Here is a 19967-nt window from a genome sequence, read left to right on the forward strand (position 1 = left end):
AACACGTCAAGATAAAATGGCGTTTTAGTTTCGATTTCAACTTTTAACAACATTCAAGAATGCACAGTCTAACATTGTCTAATGCACGCATGCACTGCTAAGAGTTCAAAAATTAAAAGAATAATTTTCAATGCGGCCTTCGTATCATCAAAATCAAATGCGCGCATGCGCGAAATTCGAATTATTTTGCATACTTAGCATGTGTGCGCATTTTAGACTTTGAAGTAGACAGTGCACCAACTTCTGCTATGCTAAATTTTCACAAAACGATTAGGCAGCGTTTGTTTTTTTAAATAAATAGTTATAAATATATTTTTGCAAGTAAAAAATATTCAACTGTAAATTAGCGGCCTTAAACACACCCATTGCGGTTTCTAGAGCAAACACTCACCACACATTTACACCGCATCAGCTCCCACTTAATGCTATCTGATTTTTCATATTTTATTACTATTGGCGAAACGTTTGCGCGTCTTATGACATTGCAACAATGTTGCGCCTGCGCAATGGACAACCTGTGGCGTTTACATTATATGGCGGACGTCCTATTCCTGTTGTTAATAACCATTAGCGTCTTTTTTTTTTTTTTTGTTTTTGCTCTAAAACAACTGTGCATTATATTAGTTTTTAAATTTTGAATATCATTTTGCTTTAGTTAACTTTGTTATCTGCACTATTTGCTCTAGAGAAAAATTCAATGACTGCCTGGCTATCTCAGTTAGTTTTAACCAAAGTAAATCGCCGCTGTTGATAGCTTTTAGTTATTATTGTAAAAGTTTAAAGTCTCGTCATGTGATATACCTACATAGTTATTTTTTTTAAGTTTTTTATTGTTGAACACTTAAATTCGCACTTTTGCTTTCTATTTTTGCGCTGCAGCCGCACGTTCATTTCGGTCACTTTGGTCTTCCCGTCGTTTTGTCTTCACCTTCGATACTTATTGTGTTTTTTGTTTTTGTCTTATTTTATGGATAGTTTTAATTTTTGTCGTGTTGTTAAGTTATTTGCTGTGTTTTCTTGTAATTCACACTAAAACTAGTTTGCCGGCCCTAGTGACGTTGCGTAGCTGAGTTTTGTATCTGTCAGTAGAGCGCTTTTATGGGTATGTATTTGTATTGGCAGGCGATTTTTGTGCTGCAATTTAGCATTTTATGTGTAAGCATAACTTTTTGTATAAATTGGTCAGTCGGTTTGTGGAACAGCATCAGTTCCAACGGTTTCTTCGTGCAGCTAAGTTGTATCATCCTTTCAAATCGATCATAAATCAACTTAGCAGAATGGTGGGTGAAGAAAATATATACAAACAAATGTATTTAAAAAATTACTTTTTTTAAAATAAAAAAAAATAAAATAAAAAAAGTTTAAAAAAATTAACACAAAAAAATGTTTATTATTTTTTTTAATTTAAAATTTTTTTTCAAATTTCAAATTCAAAAATATGTTAAAAAAACCTAATAAAATATTTTGTAAAACACATGAGTTTTTAATGAAACTAGAAATTTTGCGATAACTACCAAGTGCTCCTGACTGTGAAAATAATTTTGTTTTTCAAAAACGAAATATTTAATCCGCTTTAAAAATGAAAATCTTAATTATCAATAATTGTGTTCATAAATGTATAAAGTTTGTTTTTTAAGCCGCTTCGATGTTATGAAAACTATCAAAAATTTAAATGTCCAATGTTGCTGTTTGAATTTGGAAAATGGCATACAAGACTGAAATTTGTTGTCGAGATTGAAAGGAAAATTTTTTTTAGTTATATCAATAGTCTAAACATATATAAACATTTTTGCCAATCTATGTCTTGACATTATGTATTGATTTTTAAGGAAAATTAATAAAAAGAGGGAGCAGTAATCAATTCAACAGTTTAAAACTTAAAAAATCAAAATTAGAAATAAAAGTTTATTTTTTTGCAAAAAGTGGACTTTTTTCATTTTATTCATTTTGAAAAAAAAATAATGAATTTAAAAAATTTCTGAAATATATTTTTTATAAGACATTTTGAAACGTTGACTTTATTTGCAAAAATTGTTTTTCCGCTAATTTCAAAAAAAAAAATGTTAATTGATTTTTTATTAAATTTGTACAGTTTTTTTTTTATTTTGAAATTTTGCTTTCATATTTTGTATAAGAAAGATTGCTTTGGGAATGCGTAAAAAATATTAAACATTCAATTTTTCCATGTTATATTCGAGCTCAAGGCCAGAACAATAATTTTTAATGCTAATTATTGTTTGTTAATTTTTCTATAATTGAAAAACTATTTTTTATTTTTGGAATAGAAGGTAGAAAAGTTTTCTGACACCTGCCATAGCTGCGCAGATAGATCCATTTCGAAGGTTGCTAAGCCTAAAAAGAACAATAGTTATCTTAAAAACTATTGTTCTGGCCTAGAACTCGGATCGAACCTGGTATATGCAGATAAAACAAAAACAAATGTTTTTAATTTTTGTAAAATGTTTTTTAAAAAAGGTTTATTTTAAAAACTTGAAGATTTAATACAAAATGTTTTAATTTAAAACTACTAAAAAAAATTTCAGACAGTTTTTTTGTTCGTATAAATGAACAATATGGTTGTTTTGTGTGATTTAAAAAAAAAAAAATTTTAAAGAAAAATAAAACGATTTGGGTATATATTTAAGAAAAAGAAATCTATTGCAATATTTCCAATTTTTGCGAAAATAGATTGTATATTACGCACATTTTTTTAATAAAAAGAGAAAATTTTACTATATATTAAATAAAGATATTTATTTTCAACAGTACGTTTATTAAAAACTGTAAATTTTTTAATTTTGAGTTTATATATAATATATAAAATATTAAAGTAGTGAATTTTCGTAAAAAGTTTTTATTTAAAGTTTAATTTGAATAAAATAAAAATAAATTAAGACTTTACTCCAAGTTTTTCGAAAATATTTTTTTGTGTTTTAGCTAAAAATATGGTTGTGTTTGAATGATTTGAATAAAAAGTTTTGTTGAAAACGTATTTTTACATAAAGTCATTTCATAATTTTCATTATTTTTAGTTAAAAGTTATAAATCTCAATATGTAAATTAATAAATTATTTTCCGAAATTTATTTTTCTAAAAAAAGTTTTACATTTTTATATTTATTTTAATATTTTGTAAAACTGTTAAATAATTAGTAAAACAATGAATGCTCAGATTTTGCCTTTCCCTAAAATTTTTTTATGTGAAGTTTATTTTAACTAAGAAAAATTTATTAAGAAAATGTCTTTTTTGTTTTTTTTTTAGCAAACTAAGTATGTGGTTTTACTTTGGTTGATTTTAGTAAATAAAATTTTGCTTGAGGTACATTTTTAGATGAAAACTGTAAAGCGGTAAATAATTAAAAAAACAAATCATTTAAAAATATTTATTTTTTAGCAAAAAAAAAAGTTTTTCCCACGGCGGTCACCGTGGTGTGATGGTAACGTGCTCCGCCTACCACACCGTATGCCCTGGGTTCAAACCCCGGGCAAAGCAACATCAGAAATTTTAGAAATAAGGTTTTTCAATTAGAAGAAAATTTTCCTAAGCGGGGTCGCCCCTCGGCAGTGTTTGGCAAGCGCTCCGGGTGTATTTCTGCCATGAAAAGCTCTCAGTGAAAACTCATCTGCCTTGCAGATGCCGTTCGGAGTCGGCATAAAACATGTAGGTCCCATCCGGCCAATTTGTGGGGAAAAGCAAGAGGAGCACGATGCAAATTGGAAAAGAAGCTCGGCCTTAGATCTCTTCGGAGGTTATCGCGCCTTCCATTTATTTTTTTTTTTTTTTAATTTCAATTTGAAATTTTTTAAGACCACGTTTCATATACATTCTTTATTAATAGTTTAATGTTTTATTTGTTGTTAAAAAGGCAAAAATTTAAAAATTTGTGAAATTTATTTTTTAATAGATAAAGTTTTTTTTTATGAAATTGTTTGAACAGAATTATTTTGAATAATCAGTATAAAAAAACAAACAATCTCATTTACCTTATTATTTTTTTCGTATTATTGTTTTATATAATTTTTTCTGTTAAAAATTGTGCATGCCTAAATTTTACGTTTCTCTTTTAATATTTTCAATTTTTAAAAAAATATTTTTTCTTATTATTTTGAACTTAATTAATTTTCAATAATATGAAAATATTTTAAACAACGACATTTTTTAAAGACTAAAATAATCGCTTAAATTTTTTTAGTACATAAAAAAGGTAGATTTTCAACATAAAATTTAACAAAATTCACCCAGGGATTCTTTTCCAACATTAGGAATCGGTAGAATCTTCAAAAGTTGAAGACAAAACCTCATAACGAAAAGAAAAAAAAGAAATTAATAATTCGTTAAAATACTTACTTAAAAAAATTTAATAAACTTACTTAACTTTTAACGTGATAACAAAAGAACTTTTCAAAAAATTTGTAAGGTTCTACGAAAGAACCCTGCAAACATAGTGGGCTTATCATAAAAAAGTAGTTTTAAAAAAGTATAAGAACCCTTTTAAAAAACTTATTTTTTTTTAACAAACAGTACGCAAACTGACGGGATTGGTCCCGCTGAACTTATCCACCCTTTGGAGATATCAGCTTATTGGCATGCAGCGCCTATATATCGATTGCCTGTTTCTAAACTAATTCCGTGTACATGAAGGAATGCGACTACAGACCTATCAGTCTTTCGTCCTTCGAACTCAAGACACTAGAGAGGATATTTAGTAATTTCCTCACCACCACTATTGACAGCAACCTGATATCTGGCTACCAATTCGCATACACCAAGGGTTATATCTGCGGAGACTGTGGTACACAGCCTAGTCTCTAATATCTAAACATTCTTGTTCTAAAGAAATTATTGTTTTGTGGCCTTCCTAGATATTGAAGGAGCATTCAACATTATAAGTATAGATGCCCTTTAACAAAGCTTTAACGAATCAGGATGTAAGTAGGCGCCTAGGGGAACTGATTTGTCAACTAGTCAAAGGAAAGAAGATGCAAGTTCCCCAAACTTTATGTGAGTTAATGCAGGTAGCACTGCAAGAGGTTTCTCTGTGGGCCTCCCGATGTCGACTCAGCATCAATTCTTATAAAGTTGAGCTTGTATTAAATACCAAACCATACAAAATACCACCGTTAAACTTACTAGAACTAAATGGTTTGCGCCTAAACATGGGAAAAAAGCTGAACTGGAAGAACAACGTCATTCAGCGACAAAAGAAAGCATACATTGCATTATATACGTGTAAAAGGGACATTGGCAAAAAATGGGGATTCACCCCCAATATATGCAAATGAATTTATACCGCGGTAATCCGGTACATACTGCTGTGTGGGATAGTCGTATGGTGGCCAGCCTCGAGCAAGGCGTCAAACCTAAACCTGTTGAGCAAAATCCACAGATCTAGCAATTAGCATAAGTAGCGCTATAAGAACAACGCGTAGCGAAGCTCTTCAGATCATTCTTGACATCCTTAATTGAATCAAGTAGCAGCAAGGTCAGTCCTGCGCCCAAAGGAGTTGTCCTGCTGGAGCACTAAAACCACAGGATACTCTAGTATACAAAATAACAGTTGGGGAAAGCAACTTTATAATAAACACAATTCCAGGGATGATTGGGAGGAGTCGGATAGGTGCCTTGCTGTTCATACATGGACGGCTCTAAGCCAAACGGAAGAGTTGGAGGTGAAGTCTATTTAAGGGACCTAGACTTCCACCTCTCCTTTAGACTATCTGATCACTGTAGCGTTTTTCAGGCAAAAGTTTCAACCATCATGGAAGCCGCAGTTGGAATAGGGACATAAAACATTGGAAAAGAAATGTTTTTTCAGCGATAGTCAGGCTGCCATCAAATCTCTTGGCTCCTACTCGTTCAATTCCGTTTAGTGTTTAGTGTTAGAACTGTCGCCGATCTCTTTAAGAGACCAAGTGTGGACCACCTCACATGGGTTCTAGAATACAGGGACATCGAAGAAAGCTGCACTGCAGACGAGCTCGCTAGACAGGATACGACCAGGCAGGTTCTTACTCACCAAGAATGCTCAGATATGCCCCGTCAAACAAACTAGAGATGGCTACATAGACCGAGGTGTCGGACATCGAAGGAAACCTGGTCAAAATGGGATCCGAAGAGATCACGTCACGTTTACAATCTAAGTGGGGATACAATTTTCACACTTATAGGGACACTAATTGGGCATTTTCTTATAGCTAAGGCATGCAGAAAGATTGGGAGTGCCTTATCTTCAATGCTGTAGAAGATGTTAAAAGGATGAAGAGGAGGAAATGGTAGTTCACCTCATCTGCAATTGCCCGGCAATAAGTGGTACAAGAAAGGCTTTCTGGGAGCTCCATTTCTAGATAATCAGTGCCAAGTCGTAACGTTAGACGTTAATGACTTGGTAGCATTTGTCAGGTCCTCAAAATGGTTAGAAGGCAAAGGAAAGGTAATGGTGTCTTTTCGTGGTATCATAACGAGCCTAATATTACTGGCCTAAGTGTGTCCTCGCGCAGCTACTTCAACTTAACTTAGCCTAACGCAAACTTATTTACTTAATCTGTTAAAAATATATTCCTGTAAGGGCCCATTACTGATACTTAGCATAGACTTGACTTGACTTGGCGTAAACTTGGCCACTTAGCCATGATTATACTCCACTTAGCGCATACAATCTGGCATCATAATAAATAAATGTAAATTTGTATGACAAAATGAAATGGAAACAAATGGCATCTCAAAATGTAAACGTCACTTAGAACTTACATAGAAAATCAAAATTTAACAGACTTCTAAGTCAAGTTAAGTGTTGCTAAGTTTTGAGTAATCAGTAACACGCAATGTTCATTTAACACAACTGTAAGTGACAGTTCTCAAGTCAAGTCAAGTCTATGCCAAGTATGAGTAATGCGCCCTTTAAGCATAAACTCTCAAAACAAGTAACTCATAACTTCGCCTCTCTCTCTCTCTCTCTCTCTCTCTCTCTCTCTCTGCTTCTTCTTTCAGAAACTTTTCATCGCCACTACGCTTGCCTTGGTCGCTTTCGCTTCCGCTGATGTCAAACATTTGGCGAGAACGTATTTACCACCTAGCCATAGTGCACCTTCAAATGAATACCTGCCCCCTTCGAGCAGCTACAGCGCACCATCGTACTCCTCAGGTGGTGGTGGTTCATATTCTTCAGGAGGTTTTGGCGGTGGCTCATATTCATCGGGTGGCTCTCTTGGTGGTTCGTACTCTTCAGGTGGTATAGGCGGTGGCTCGTACTCGTCGGGTGGTTCACATGGCGGTTCATATTCATCAGGCGGCTCACTTGGCGGTTCATACTCTTCAGGTGGTGGTTCACATGGCGGTTCATATTCATCAGGCGGCTCACTTGGCGGTTCATACTCTTCCGGTGGTGGTTCATACCCTTCTGGTGGTGCCTCCTATTCAGCCCCATCCAACGAATACTTACCACCTGCTCCAGTATATTCAGCTCCTGCACCAGCTCCAGTTTATTATACACCAGCACCTGCTCCAGTCTACTCTGCTCCATCATACAGCTCAGGCGGTAGCGGTGGTGGTTACTCCAGCGGTGGCTACTCTGGCTCCTCTGGTTTCTCTGGTGGTCATGGTGGTGGTTACTCTGGCAGCATTGGTGGTGGTTACTCCAGCGGTGGTGCCGGTAGTTACTCCAGTGGAAATTCATACTCTGCTCCATCGAGTGCATATTTGGCTCCAGTATCATCAGGTTTCTCATCGGGAGGTGCATCTTATTCATCGGGCGGCGCATCATACTCTTCCGGTGGTTCGTCGTATTCTGGTGGCGATGTGGGCACTCAGTATGCTTCTAACGGAGGCTATGTGTACAAAAAGAAGTAAATCGATTAGAACTGTGATTTGTCGAACTGTATTTGTACTTGGTACATAGGATATCTTAGCAAGAATTGTTTAACCTGTTGATTTGCTATAGGCGTCCTGTGCTTAGAAGTCACAAACAACCATCTCATTTCTCTTAAGCAAAGACGTTGTAAATAATTTTCTATTTTTATATGTAAAATATATTTTTATTTAAAACAAAGAAAATTTACTCATTGTTGGTTCACTTTAGTATTCGTACCTTTTATAATTATTTAAGCTTATGTGTCTTTGCAGATCCGTAGCACTTTTCCCTCCTCTTCAACATTAAGTAATATGGACGATATGAACCATACTGATGCCAACTTTATTCTTGGAATTAAGACGTTTTTAACCACCGTCTTAAACATGCTTCCGCACTGGAAAGTATTCCGAGCTCGGTATTTTTTTAAGAAGCCGTGACTTGGTTAGACGCGTGTAAGTTCTTCTCATATGCCCTGAACTACATACAGCATCCGAAGACGCTGTCTTGGTGGTAGCTGGTTTTTACCCGATTTATCGGTTATATTTCTAGACACATCTGCATAAACTGTCAGAATGGCAACGTATGAGGGATGCCTATGCCAATGAAAGTATTCTCGAAATCGAAATTCGCATAAAAAACCAAAAAAAAAACCAAAGAAAATGGACTTCCACTTACTTACATGCTGTGTTTGCCTCAGGTAATAACTGCACACTTTCAATTCTGATGAGGCTGGCCCCTGTGAGACTTATGAGAATAGCTTCACACTGGTAGAAAAACTTCATGGGAATCGTTTGTTAAATAAGCCCCGGCTCGGATCCTTACACAAAATACGTGTCGTTTTGACATGGTCTTATCTTATCCTCGGACCGAGTTTCTTAATATAAGCTTCAAATTTAGGGGCGGTATTTTGGAAGTCCCATAGAGAACTGATTATTGACGTATTTTGACGTTGTGAACGAATAATAATGGGAAATGGTATTATCGTCAATCACGCTGGCTCTTGGAAACTTCTTTTCTCAAGCTCTCTTCTTCTTAAAATTCACGGAAGCGTCTGTTAAAGCAATGCCTTGTTGGAGCCTAATTGTGTTCGGTGGGGTGGGTGACATAAGATCAGCGGTGGTACGGGCTTTATAACCACTTCAAATGTTCGTAATGTTAATTGGTCTTATTGGCCACTTCAAATAGCCTTATTGGCCCTTCAGGACAGTACTGTGGCATTTTGACTAATTCGGCATAAATCGCAAAAACCAAAACAAGCATAAAAACAACAAGTAATAAAGGCTAAGTTCGGGTGTAACCGAACATTACATACTCAACTGAGAGCTTTGGAGACAAAATAAGGGAAAATCACCATGTAGGAAAATGAACCTAGGGTAACCCTGGAATGTGTTTGTATGACATGGGTATCAAATAGAAGGTATTAAAGGGTATTTTAAAAGGGAGTGGGCCATAGTTCTATAGGTGGACGCCATTTCGAGATATCGCCATAAAGGTGGAACAGGGGTGACTCTAGAATATGTTTGTACGATATGGGTATCAAATGAGAGGTGTTAATGAGTATTTTAAAAGGGAGTGGGCCTTAGTTTTATAGGTGGACGCCTTTTCGAGATATCGCCATAAAGGTGGACCAGGGGTGACTCTAGAATGTGTTTGTACGATACGGGAATCAAATGAAAGGTGCTAATGAGTATTTTAAAAGGGAGTGGGGCTTAGTTCTATAGGTGGATGCCTTTTCGAGATATCGCCGTAGAGGTGGACCAGGGGTGACTCTAGAATGTGTTTGTACGAGATGGGTATCAAATGAAAGGTGTTAATGAGTATTTTAAAAGGGAGTGGGCCTTAGTTCTATAGGTGGACGCTTTTCGAGATATCGCCATAAAGGTGGACCAGGGGTGATCCTATAATGTCTTTGTACTATATGGGTATCAAATTAAAGGTATTAATGAGGGTTTTAAAAAGGAATGGCCCTTAGTTGTATATGTGAAGGCGTTTTCGAAATATCGACCAAAATGTGGACTAGTGACCCAGAACATCATCTGTCGGGTACCGCTAATTTATTTATATATGTAATACCACGAACAGTATCCCTGGCAAAATTCAAAGGGCTTTTGATTTCGCCCTGCAGAACTTTTTCATTTTCTTCTACTTAATATAGTAGGTGTCACACTCATTTTACAAAGTTTTTTCTAAAGTTATATTTTGCGTCAATAAACCAATCCAATTACCATATTTCATCTCTTTTTTCATATTTGGTACAGAATTGTGGTATTTTTTTAATTTTTCGTAATTTTCGATATCGAAAAAGTGGACGTGGTCATAGTCGGATTTAGGCCATTTTTTATACCAAGATAAAGTGAGCTGAGATAAGAACGTGAACTAAGTTTAGTAAAGGTATATCGATTTTTGCTCAAGTTATCGTTTTACGGCCGAGCGGAAGGACAGACGGTCGACTGTGTATAAAAACTGGGCGTGGCTTCAACCGATTTCACCCGTTTTCACAGAAAACAGTTATCATCATAGAGTCTATGCCCCTACCAAATTTTACAAGGATGGGTAAATTTTTATTCGACTTATGGCATTAAAATTATTCTAGACAAATTAAATGAAAAAGGGCGGAGCCACGCCCATTTTGAAATTTTCTTTTATTTTTGTATTTTGTTGCACCATATCATTCCTGGAGTGGAATGTTGACATAATCTACTTATATACTGTAAAGATATTAAATTTTTTGTTAAAATTTGACTTAAAATTTTTTTTTTAAAAAGAGGGCGTGTTCTTCATCGATCATTCGATTTTGTTAATTTTTATTTAGCGCACATATAGTAATGGGAGTAACGTACCTGCCAAGCTTCATCATGATACCTTCAACGACTGCCAAATTACAGCTTGCAAACCTTTTAAATTACCTTCTTCTAGGTAGGTAGGTTGAACTGGCCGGTCCATGAGGAACTCACATAGACTGATTGAGTCCGCAGTGTTACCAGAAGTTTGTTTTAACGACCAAACTGAAAAACCCTATCAAAAACCAGGACCTATGTTATAAAATAACTCCGTCCTCTTGGCAAATACTAGAAGCTTCCTAGGACTTAAGCCACTTGCTGCTTCTAGATCTGACAGCTGTATCACTCCTAATAGCTGGAGTCTTAGCCTGGCAAGTGCAGGGCACGAGCACAGAACGTGCTCGATCGTTTCCTCCTCCAACCCGCACTTCCTATATCTGCTATCACTGACCAAGTCTAGTTTAAAGGCATGTGACGCCAGAAGGCAGTGTCCAGTCAGAATACCCGTCATGAGTCTACAGTCCTCCCTTTTTAATGAGAGGACCAACTGTGTTAGTCTAAGATTGTAAGACCTACACATAATCTTCGACACTTTACAGCCCCGCGCTTGAACCCAGTCCTTTCCCGCTTGGTCGATCATGTGCACCTCTCGCCTTCGCTTAATCTCGTCCAATCTAATTGGGACATCTACGGAGCAAGCTTCAAGGAATGCGCCCTTTTTAGCTAGTTCTTCCGCTTTTTCATTCCCATCTATTCCCATATGCCCTGGGACCCAATATAGATGTATGCTTCTCCCTGCCCCGATTCTCTTCAGAGACTGCTTACACTCTAACACGCATTTAGATGCTGTGCTATGCGAGATTATTGCCTTAATTGCTGCTTGACTGTCAATATAAAAGTTAACATGGTTGCAGCTTAAGCTATTCCCTTCCAGGGTTTCTACTGCTTTGGTTACGGCTAATATTTCCGCTTGGAAAACGCTACAGTAATCCGGCAGCCTGTAGGATCGCTTATTTCCGGATCAGCGCAGTATACCGCAGACCCTACTCCTTCCACTACTTTGGAACCATCGGTGTACACATGTATCGCCTCGTCCGCCATTTGCGCACCCTTGCGCCAACCGTCCACCTCTATTGTGGCCTTAAGATCTCCCTCGAAGCGCAGATAGGGAATCATGTAGTCTGTTCGTCTTGTGATTGATGACGCTATACTACTATGGCCATATGGTCGGCGCTCAAGCTGCCCCGAAGCACCGAGCCTGGTTGCGGTCGTTAACGCTTTGTTCTTTGCTACCAGGTCTACAGGTGGGATGTGCAAAATGGCATACAGTGCAGCCGTCGGGGTTGTTTTCAGGGCTCCCGTAATGCTAAGCATCGATAGTCTGCATACGCCCTCTAATTTTTTGAGGTATGTTGTTATACTCAGTTGAGCAGAGCTCACAGAGTATATTAAGTTTGATTGGATAACGGTTGGTTGTACATATATTAAGGAATCGAGATAGATATAGACTTCCATATATCAAAATAATCAGGATCGAAAAAAAATTTGATTGAGCCATGTCCGTCCGTCCGTCCGTCCGTCCTTCCGTCCGTCCGTCCGTTAACACGATAACTTGAGTAAATTTTGAGGTAACTTGATGAAATTTGGTACGTAGGTTCCTGAGCACTCATCTCAGATCGCTATTTAAAATGAACGATATCGGACTATAACCACGCCCACTTTTTCGATATCGAAAATTTCGTAAAACCGAAAAAGTGCGATAATTCATTACCAAAGACAGATAAAGCGACGAAACTTGGTAGATGAGTTGGATTTATGACGCAGAATAGAAAATTAGTAAAAGGTTGGACAATGGGCGTGGCACCGCCCACTTTTAAAAGAAGGTATTTTATAATGTTTGCAAGCTGTAATTTGTCAGTCGTTGGAGATATCATGATGAAATTTGGCAGGGACGTTACTCCTATTACTATATGTACGCCTAATAAAAATTAGCAAAATCGGAGAAGGACCACGTCCACTTTTAAAAAAAATTTTTTTTTAAAGTAAAATTTTAACAAAAAATTTAATATCTTTACAGTATATAAGTAAATTATGTCAACATTCAACTCCAGTAATGACATGGTGCAACAAAATACAAAAATAAAAGAAAATTTCAAAATGGGCGTGGCTCCGCCCTTTTTCATTTAATTTTTCTAGGACACTTTTAACGCCATAAGTCGAACAAAAATTAACCAATCCTTTTGAAATTTGGTAGGTGTATAGATTTTATGATGTTAACTGTTTTCTGTGAAAACGGGCGAAATCGGTTTATGCCACGCCCAGTTTTATACACAGTCGTTCGTCTGACTTTGCGCATGGCCGTTAACACGATAACTTGAGCAAAAATCGACATATCTTTAATGAACTTAGTTCACGTACTTACTTGAACTCACTTTATTTTGGTATGAAAAATGAACGAAATCCGACAATGACCACGCCCACTTTTTCGATATCGAAAATTACGAAAAATGAAAAAAAATGCCATAATTCTATACCAAATACGAAAAAAGGGATGAAACATGGTGAGGTAATTGGATTGGTTTATTGACACGAAATATAACTTTAGAAAAAACTTTATAAAATGGTTGTGACACCTACCATATTAAGTAGAAGAAAATGAAAAAGTTCCGCAGGGCGAAATAAAAAACCCTTAAAATCTTGGCAGGTATTACATATATAAATAAATTAGCGGTATCCAACAGATGATGTTTGTGTCACAGGTCCACATTTTGGTCGCGATCTGGAAAACGCCTTCACATATACAACTACCACCACTCCCTTTTAAAACTCTCATTAATACCTTTAATTTGATACCCATATCGTACAAACACATTCTAGAGTCACCCTGGTCCACCTTTATGGCGATATTTAGAAACGGCGTCCACCTATAGAACTAAGGCCCACTCCCTTTTAAAATACTAATTAACACCTTTCTTTTGATACCCATATTGTACAAACAAATTCTAGGGTCACCCCTGGTCCACCTTTGTGGCGATATCTCGAAACGGCGTCCACCTATGGAACTAAGGATTACTCCCTTTTAAAATACTCGTTAACACCTTTCTTTTGATACCCATATTGTACAAACAAATTCTAGGGTCACCCCTGGTCCACCTTTATGGCGATATCTCGAAACTGTGTCCACCTATGGAACTAAGGATAACTCCCTTTTAAAATACTCATTAAACCTTTCATTTGATACCCATATCGTACAAACGCATTCTAGAGTCACCCCTGGTCCACCTTTATGGCGATATCTCGAAAAGGCGACCACCTATACAACTACCACCTCTCCCTTTTAAAACCCTCATTAATACCTTTAATTTGATACCCATATCGTACAAACAAATTCTAGGGTCACACCTGGTCCACCTTTATGGCGTTATCTCGAAACGGTGTCCACCTCTGGAACTAAGCATCACTCCCTTTTAAAATACTCATTAACACCTTTCTTTCGATACCCATATTGTACAAACAAATTCTAGGGTCACCCCTGGTCCACCTTTATGGCGATATCTCGAAACGGCGTCCACCTGTGGAACTAAGCATCACTCCCTTTTAAAATACTCATTAACACCTTTCTTTTGATACCAATATTGTACAAACAAATTCTAGGGTCACACCTGGTCCACCTTTGTGGCGATATCTCGAAACGGCGTCTACCTGTGGAACTAAGGATTACTCCCTTTTAAAATACTCATTAACACCTTTCATTTGATACCCATATCGTACAAACGCATTCTAGAGTCACCCCTGGTCCACCTTTATGGCGATATCTCGAAAAGGCGACCACCTATACAACTACCACCACTCCCTTTTAAAACCCTCCTTAATACCTTTAATTTGATACCCATATCGTACAAACAAATTCTAGGGTCACACCTGGTCCACCTTTATGGCGATATCTCGAAACGGCGTCCCCCTGTGGAACTAAGCATCACTCGCTTTTAAAATACTCATTAACACCTTTCTTTTGATACCCATATTGTACAAACAAATTCTAGGGTCACCCCTGGTCCACCTTTATGGCGATATCTCGAAACGGCGTCCACCTATTGAACTAAGGATTACTCTCTTTTAAAATACTCATTAACACCTTTCATTTGATACCCATATCGTACAAACGCATTCTAGAGTCACCCCTGGTCCACCTTTATGGCGATATCTCGAAAAGGCGACCACCTATACAACTACCACCACTCCCTTTTAAAACCCTCCTTAATACCTTTAATTTGATACCCATATCGTACAAACAAATTCTAGGGTCACACCTGGTCCACCTTTATGGCGATATCTCGAAACGGCGTCCACCTGTGGAACTAAGCATCACTCGCTTTTAAAATACTCATTAACACCTTTCTTTTGATACCCATATTGTACAAACAAACTCTAGGGTCACCCCTGGTCCACCTTTATGGCGGTATCTCGAAACGGCGTCCACCTATGGAACTAAGGATTACTCCCTTTTAAAATACTCATTAACACCTTTCATTTGATACCCATATCGTACAAACGCATTCTAGAGTCAACCTGATCCACCTTTATGGCTATATCTCAAAAAGGCGACCACTTATACAACTACCACCACTCTCTTTTAAAACCCTCATTAATACCTTTAATTTGATACCCATATCGTACAAACAAATTCTAGGGTCACACCTGGTCCACCTTTATGGCGATATCTCGAAACGGCGTCCACCTGTGGAACTAAGCATCACTCCCTTTTAAAATACTCATTAACAATTTTCTTTTGATACCCATATTGTACAAACAAATTCTAGGGTCACCCCTGGTCCACCTTTATGTCGATATCTCGAAACGGCGTCCACCTATGGAACTAGGGTTACTCCCTTTTAAAATACTCATTAACACCTTTCATTTGATACCCATATCGTACAAACGCATTCTAGAGTCAACCTGATCCACCTTTATGGCTATGTCCCTAAATGGCGTGCACCTATAGAACTATGGCCCACTCCCTCATAAAATACTCTTTAATGCCTTTCATTTGATACACATGTCATACAAACACATTCCAGGGTTTCCCTCGGTTCATTTTCCTACATGGTTATTTTCCCTTATGTTGTCACCATAGCTCTCAACTGAGTATGTAATGTTCGGTTACACCCGAACTTAACCTTCCTTACTTGTTTTTTGTGTGGCTTTCCACCAAACAAGAACTCCATAGTATAGAATAGGGCTTACAATCGCTGTAAAAACCCAATGAGAAAGAGAGGGCGATAGGCCCCACGTACATCCCAGCATTCTTTTACATGCATAGAGTGCCGTTGAGGCCTTCTTGACCATCTCCTCCACGTTGAGCTTCCATGACAGCTTACTGTCTAGGATGATTCCTAAATATTTTGTGCAAGGTTTTTCCTGTAAAGTCACCCCTCCTAACTTAGGCCTGGTCCAATTTGGGACCTTGTACCTCTTTGTAAACAAGACCATATCCGTCTTCTCCGCATTGACTTTCAACCCGACATTAGATGCCCAGGTATGAATATCGCGAAGCGCCCGATCCATCAAAGAACTAATCGTTGGAAGGCACTTTCCACTTATGACAATTGCAACGTCATCTGCGTAAGCCGTAAGTTTTACGGGTCCCTCATCGAATTGCCTGAGCAGTTGGTTGATGACCAGCGTCCACAGCAGAGGTGATAGCACCCCTCCCTGCGGCGTGCCCCTGTCCTCTGATTTCGTGGCCTCGTACAATCCCCATTTTGATGTAATCTTTCTGCAATTTAACATGCAGCCGATCCATCTGATTAAGGCAGGATGTACTTTTATGTAATTAAGACCATCCATAATCGCCCATTTTGCAACATTATTGAAAGCCCCGGCAATGTCCAAGAAGACTCCTAGAGCATACTCCTTATATTCCAGGGATTTCTCTATGCTTATTACCACCCTATGCAATGCGGTGTCTACCGACTTGCCTTTGGTGTACGCATTCTGTGTTGTGGAGAGCAGCTTTTCATCCACGTTGGAATTTATGTACACATCTATCAGCCTCTCAAAGGTTTTGAGCAGAAATGATGTTAAGCTAATGGGTCTATAGTCTTTGGAATACATGTGACCGATCTTCCCCGCCTTTGGTAGAAAAGGTACACGAGCAGTTTTCCAAGAGTGCGGTACATGATTCAGTCGTATGCACCCATCTAATATTATTTTAAGCCATTCCACGACCGCCCTACTTGAGACTTGTAGCATGTCCGGGAATATACCATCTGGGCCTGGCTATTTAAACTTAGAAAACGTCTTCACTGCCCACTCGATCTTGGTATCGGTCACCAAGCCCGGCACTACTAGCTCCGTGATCGAAGTGTGAGTGATGTCTGCTGGCTCCTCTAAACCGTCTCCCGATGGGAAATGTGTATCGAGAAGCACCTCAAGGGATTCCTCACTATTACGTGACCATTCCCCGTTCTCTTTCTTTATTAGTCCCTGGACTATGTTTCCCTTTGCTAGGACTTTTTTCAACCGTGCTGTTTCGCTGGAGCACTCTATGTCCGTACAGAAACTTTTCCATGAGTTTCTCTTCGCCCTGGTAATTTCGCGCTTGTAGATCCTCAGTAGATCCCTGTACTCGTCCCGACACGCTTCGCTTTCCGCGGCCTTTGCGAGCTTAAACATTTCTTTTACCTGTCTTCTTAGAAGACTCAGCTCATTGCTCCACCATGGCGGCTTTGCTTTTCCTCTGAATCTTCTTAGAGGGCAAGCTTTGTTATACGCAGTCATAAGCGTCCTTGTTAGGAATTCATTCGACTCCTCCAGTTCCTCTACATTAGCAACCTCTTTGGGTTGTCCCAGTCTACCTTCTTATAAAAGTGGGCGGTTTCACGCCCATTGTCCAAAATTTTACTAATTTTCTATTGTGCGTCATAAAGTCAACCCATCTACCACGCTTCATCGCTTTTTCCATCTTTGGTAATGAATTATCGCACTTTTTCGGTTTTTCGAAATTTTCGATATCGAAAAAATGGGCGTGGTTATAGTCCGATATCGTTAATTTTAAATAGCGATCTGAGATGAGCGCCCAGGAATCTACATGCCAAATTTCATCAAGATATCCCAAAATGTAATCAAATTATCGTATTAACGGACAGACGGACGGACGGACATGGCTCAATCAAATTTTTTTTGATACTGATGATTATGATATATGGAAGTATATATCTATCTCGATTCCTTTATACCTGTACAACCAACCGTTATCCAATCAAAGTTAATATACTGTGTGTGCAAAGAATGCTGAGTATAAAAATGCTTCCAAGATGGATTAAATCACCTGAATATGTGCTTCTCAAACAAATTTCTCTTGGACTAGTTTTGAATCCGACTTCTCACTGGAATGAGCCGAGAATATGCCAAAGGAGCATCCCTGATGAAAATGTGGAACAAAATCCTGTGTTTTGTCAGGGATCATCTCGTCGGACCAGCTTTAAACACGTATTTTCATTGCAACGAAACCAGAATATAGAAAGAGCAGAGCCACATATACTCCTTCGGAATCCATTCACGTAATCCAATGCCAGGTTAGGTTTGGTTAGATTAGGTAGCCGCTGCTGCAACTAGATGAAAGCACCCCACTTGAACACATTCCAATTCTAAAAATAAAATTCCATATTCCTAAATAAGACAACTTTAAACTCAAATACTTCAGCACATCTTCACCGGTTTGCATAAATTACTCTTTGCACTCGACTGAACAAAACTATAGCGAACGTAGCTGTAAATTCAGAAACAATTGACCTCATGGCTTCTTGAGAAAATATGTATAAAATGACTTTATAAACATTAAAGAAAAGCAAAATGGTCGTAACATCAGCATCGTTGACATTGTAGCCATTTTAAATTTTATTATTTCATATGGGCATAACTTATGTTTTATTTTGTGGTAATTTGAAGTGGTCATAAGGCCAATTGACGTTATGCCCGTTGACCTTATGTCATCTCTCTCATGCATTCGCATTGTTTTCACTTTATGTACAACACCGTAAGTACCCCAACCAATGACCCTTGAGAAGGAACACTAAAATATCTTCCACTTGTGCTTTTTCTTCCCCATCTGCTTTCAATGTTGTTCAAAGTTGAAGATGTTGCAATGGCCTAGTAGCATTATGCTAAGTGTAAGTGGAGAGCTCTTACTGTCATCATGTCAGCATGGAGCCATCCGTGAAATTGCTGTGAACTTAATGTCTACAGTATTTAAGGTTTCTCGCTCAACTTGCTTGGATCCATATATAAATCTTATTGTCTTCACCACCTGTGCTCATATCCTGCCAAGATCTCTGCTGTGAAGGTTTGGCAGTCAATCCATAATAGGCTGGAATATCAAAGTGAAAACCACTCCATTCTTAAACACTAGGAAATTCCGGTTCATGCGTACAAACAGGTGTTGGGAATTTTTTGAGTTCTGTTTTTTTTTTTTTGTTTTTAATTTTTGCATTGCAGTTACGAACAAACCCGCAAAAAGAGTTGTTTTGCCCAGTAATTAAAGTCAAGGTGAAGTTAAGTTGAACTGGCCGCGGAAACCTTACATTGATTAACAATGTTCATAAAGTTAACAGAAGTTTGTTCGACTAAACTACTAAACTGAAGCACCAAGAAGAAGAACCTATGTTATTTAATATTTCTGTCCTCTTTTCAAATACCAAATGTTTTTATAAGCTTTTATTTAGTTTCACTTGGCTGTTGTTTGTAATCAAATCTTGCAAGTTAAATTTGATACACTTCTCGGTGTTCGATTGAGCTAAAATTTTGCACGCATGTATAACTCCAATGACAATGCAATATTGCTTTGCGAGAATTCGATAAATTAATCGATAACAGAGTTATCGGTAAAGATTTGTGCTCACCTTGGCATAAAAGCCTAAGTCCGCAAGAACGCAGGTAACTTCGCTTTGTTTGTGTATGCAACGAACGTAGAAGTTAGGCTGTTATCGCTAAATGTTGCATACTTTTCTGCGCACTTGATTTTGTTTTACAGATTTTTGGCGATGGAATTTTAGCTAAGCGAAAGTTGGAATTTTATTTTAAAACAGAGCAGAGATCTGCAATGAGTAGTTGTAAACTGAACGCGACATAAGCAAAGTCAAAATAAAATATGATTTTAAGTTAGTTATCACTCTAATCGAAGAACTTAACTGTTCAAAGTTGATTTCGAAGAAACCTTGTAATGTTGATGCATTAAAAGAAATGGATAGGATGAGAAACGTTACAAATAACTAAGTAAAGATTACATAGCTAATTTAATAAGGTATTTGTTTAACCGGCTTTAGTTCCAATTTTTAGTATTA

General features: G+C 37.6%; 1 protein-coding gene across 1 annotated transcript; it reads left to right on the forward strand.

The window, feature by feature from the left end:
• Positions 1-1196: 1196 nt before the first annotated feature.
• LOC137248311 (loricrin-like) lies at positions 1197-8043 on the forward strand. The gene is made up of 2 exons (XM_067779180.1): positions 1197-1280; positions 6988-8043. Exons 1-2 carry the CDS (start codon positions 1278-1280, stop codon positions 7843-7845), a joined length of 861 nt encoding a protein of 286 aa, XP_067635281.1. The 5' UTR covers positions 1197-1277; the 3' UTR covers positions 7846-8043.
• Positions 8044-19967: the final 11924 nt, after the last annotated feature.

The sequence above is a fragment of the Eurosta solidaginis genome, chromosome 4 (genome assembly GCF_040869045.1).
Source record: "Eurosta solidaginis isolate ZX-2024a chromosome 4, ASM4086904v1, whole genome shotgun sequence".
NCBI lineage: Eukaryota > Metazoa > Arthropoda > Insecta > Diptera > Tephritidae > Eurosta > Eurosta solidaginis.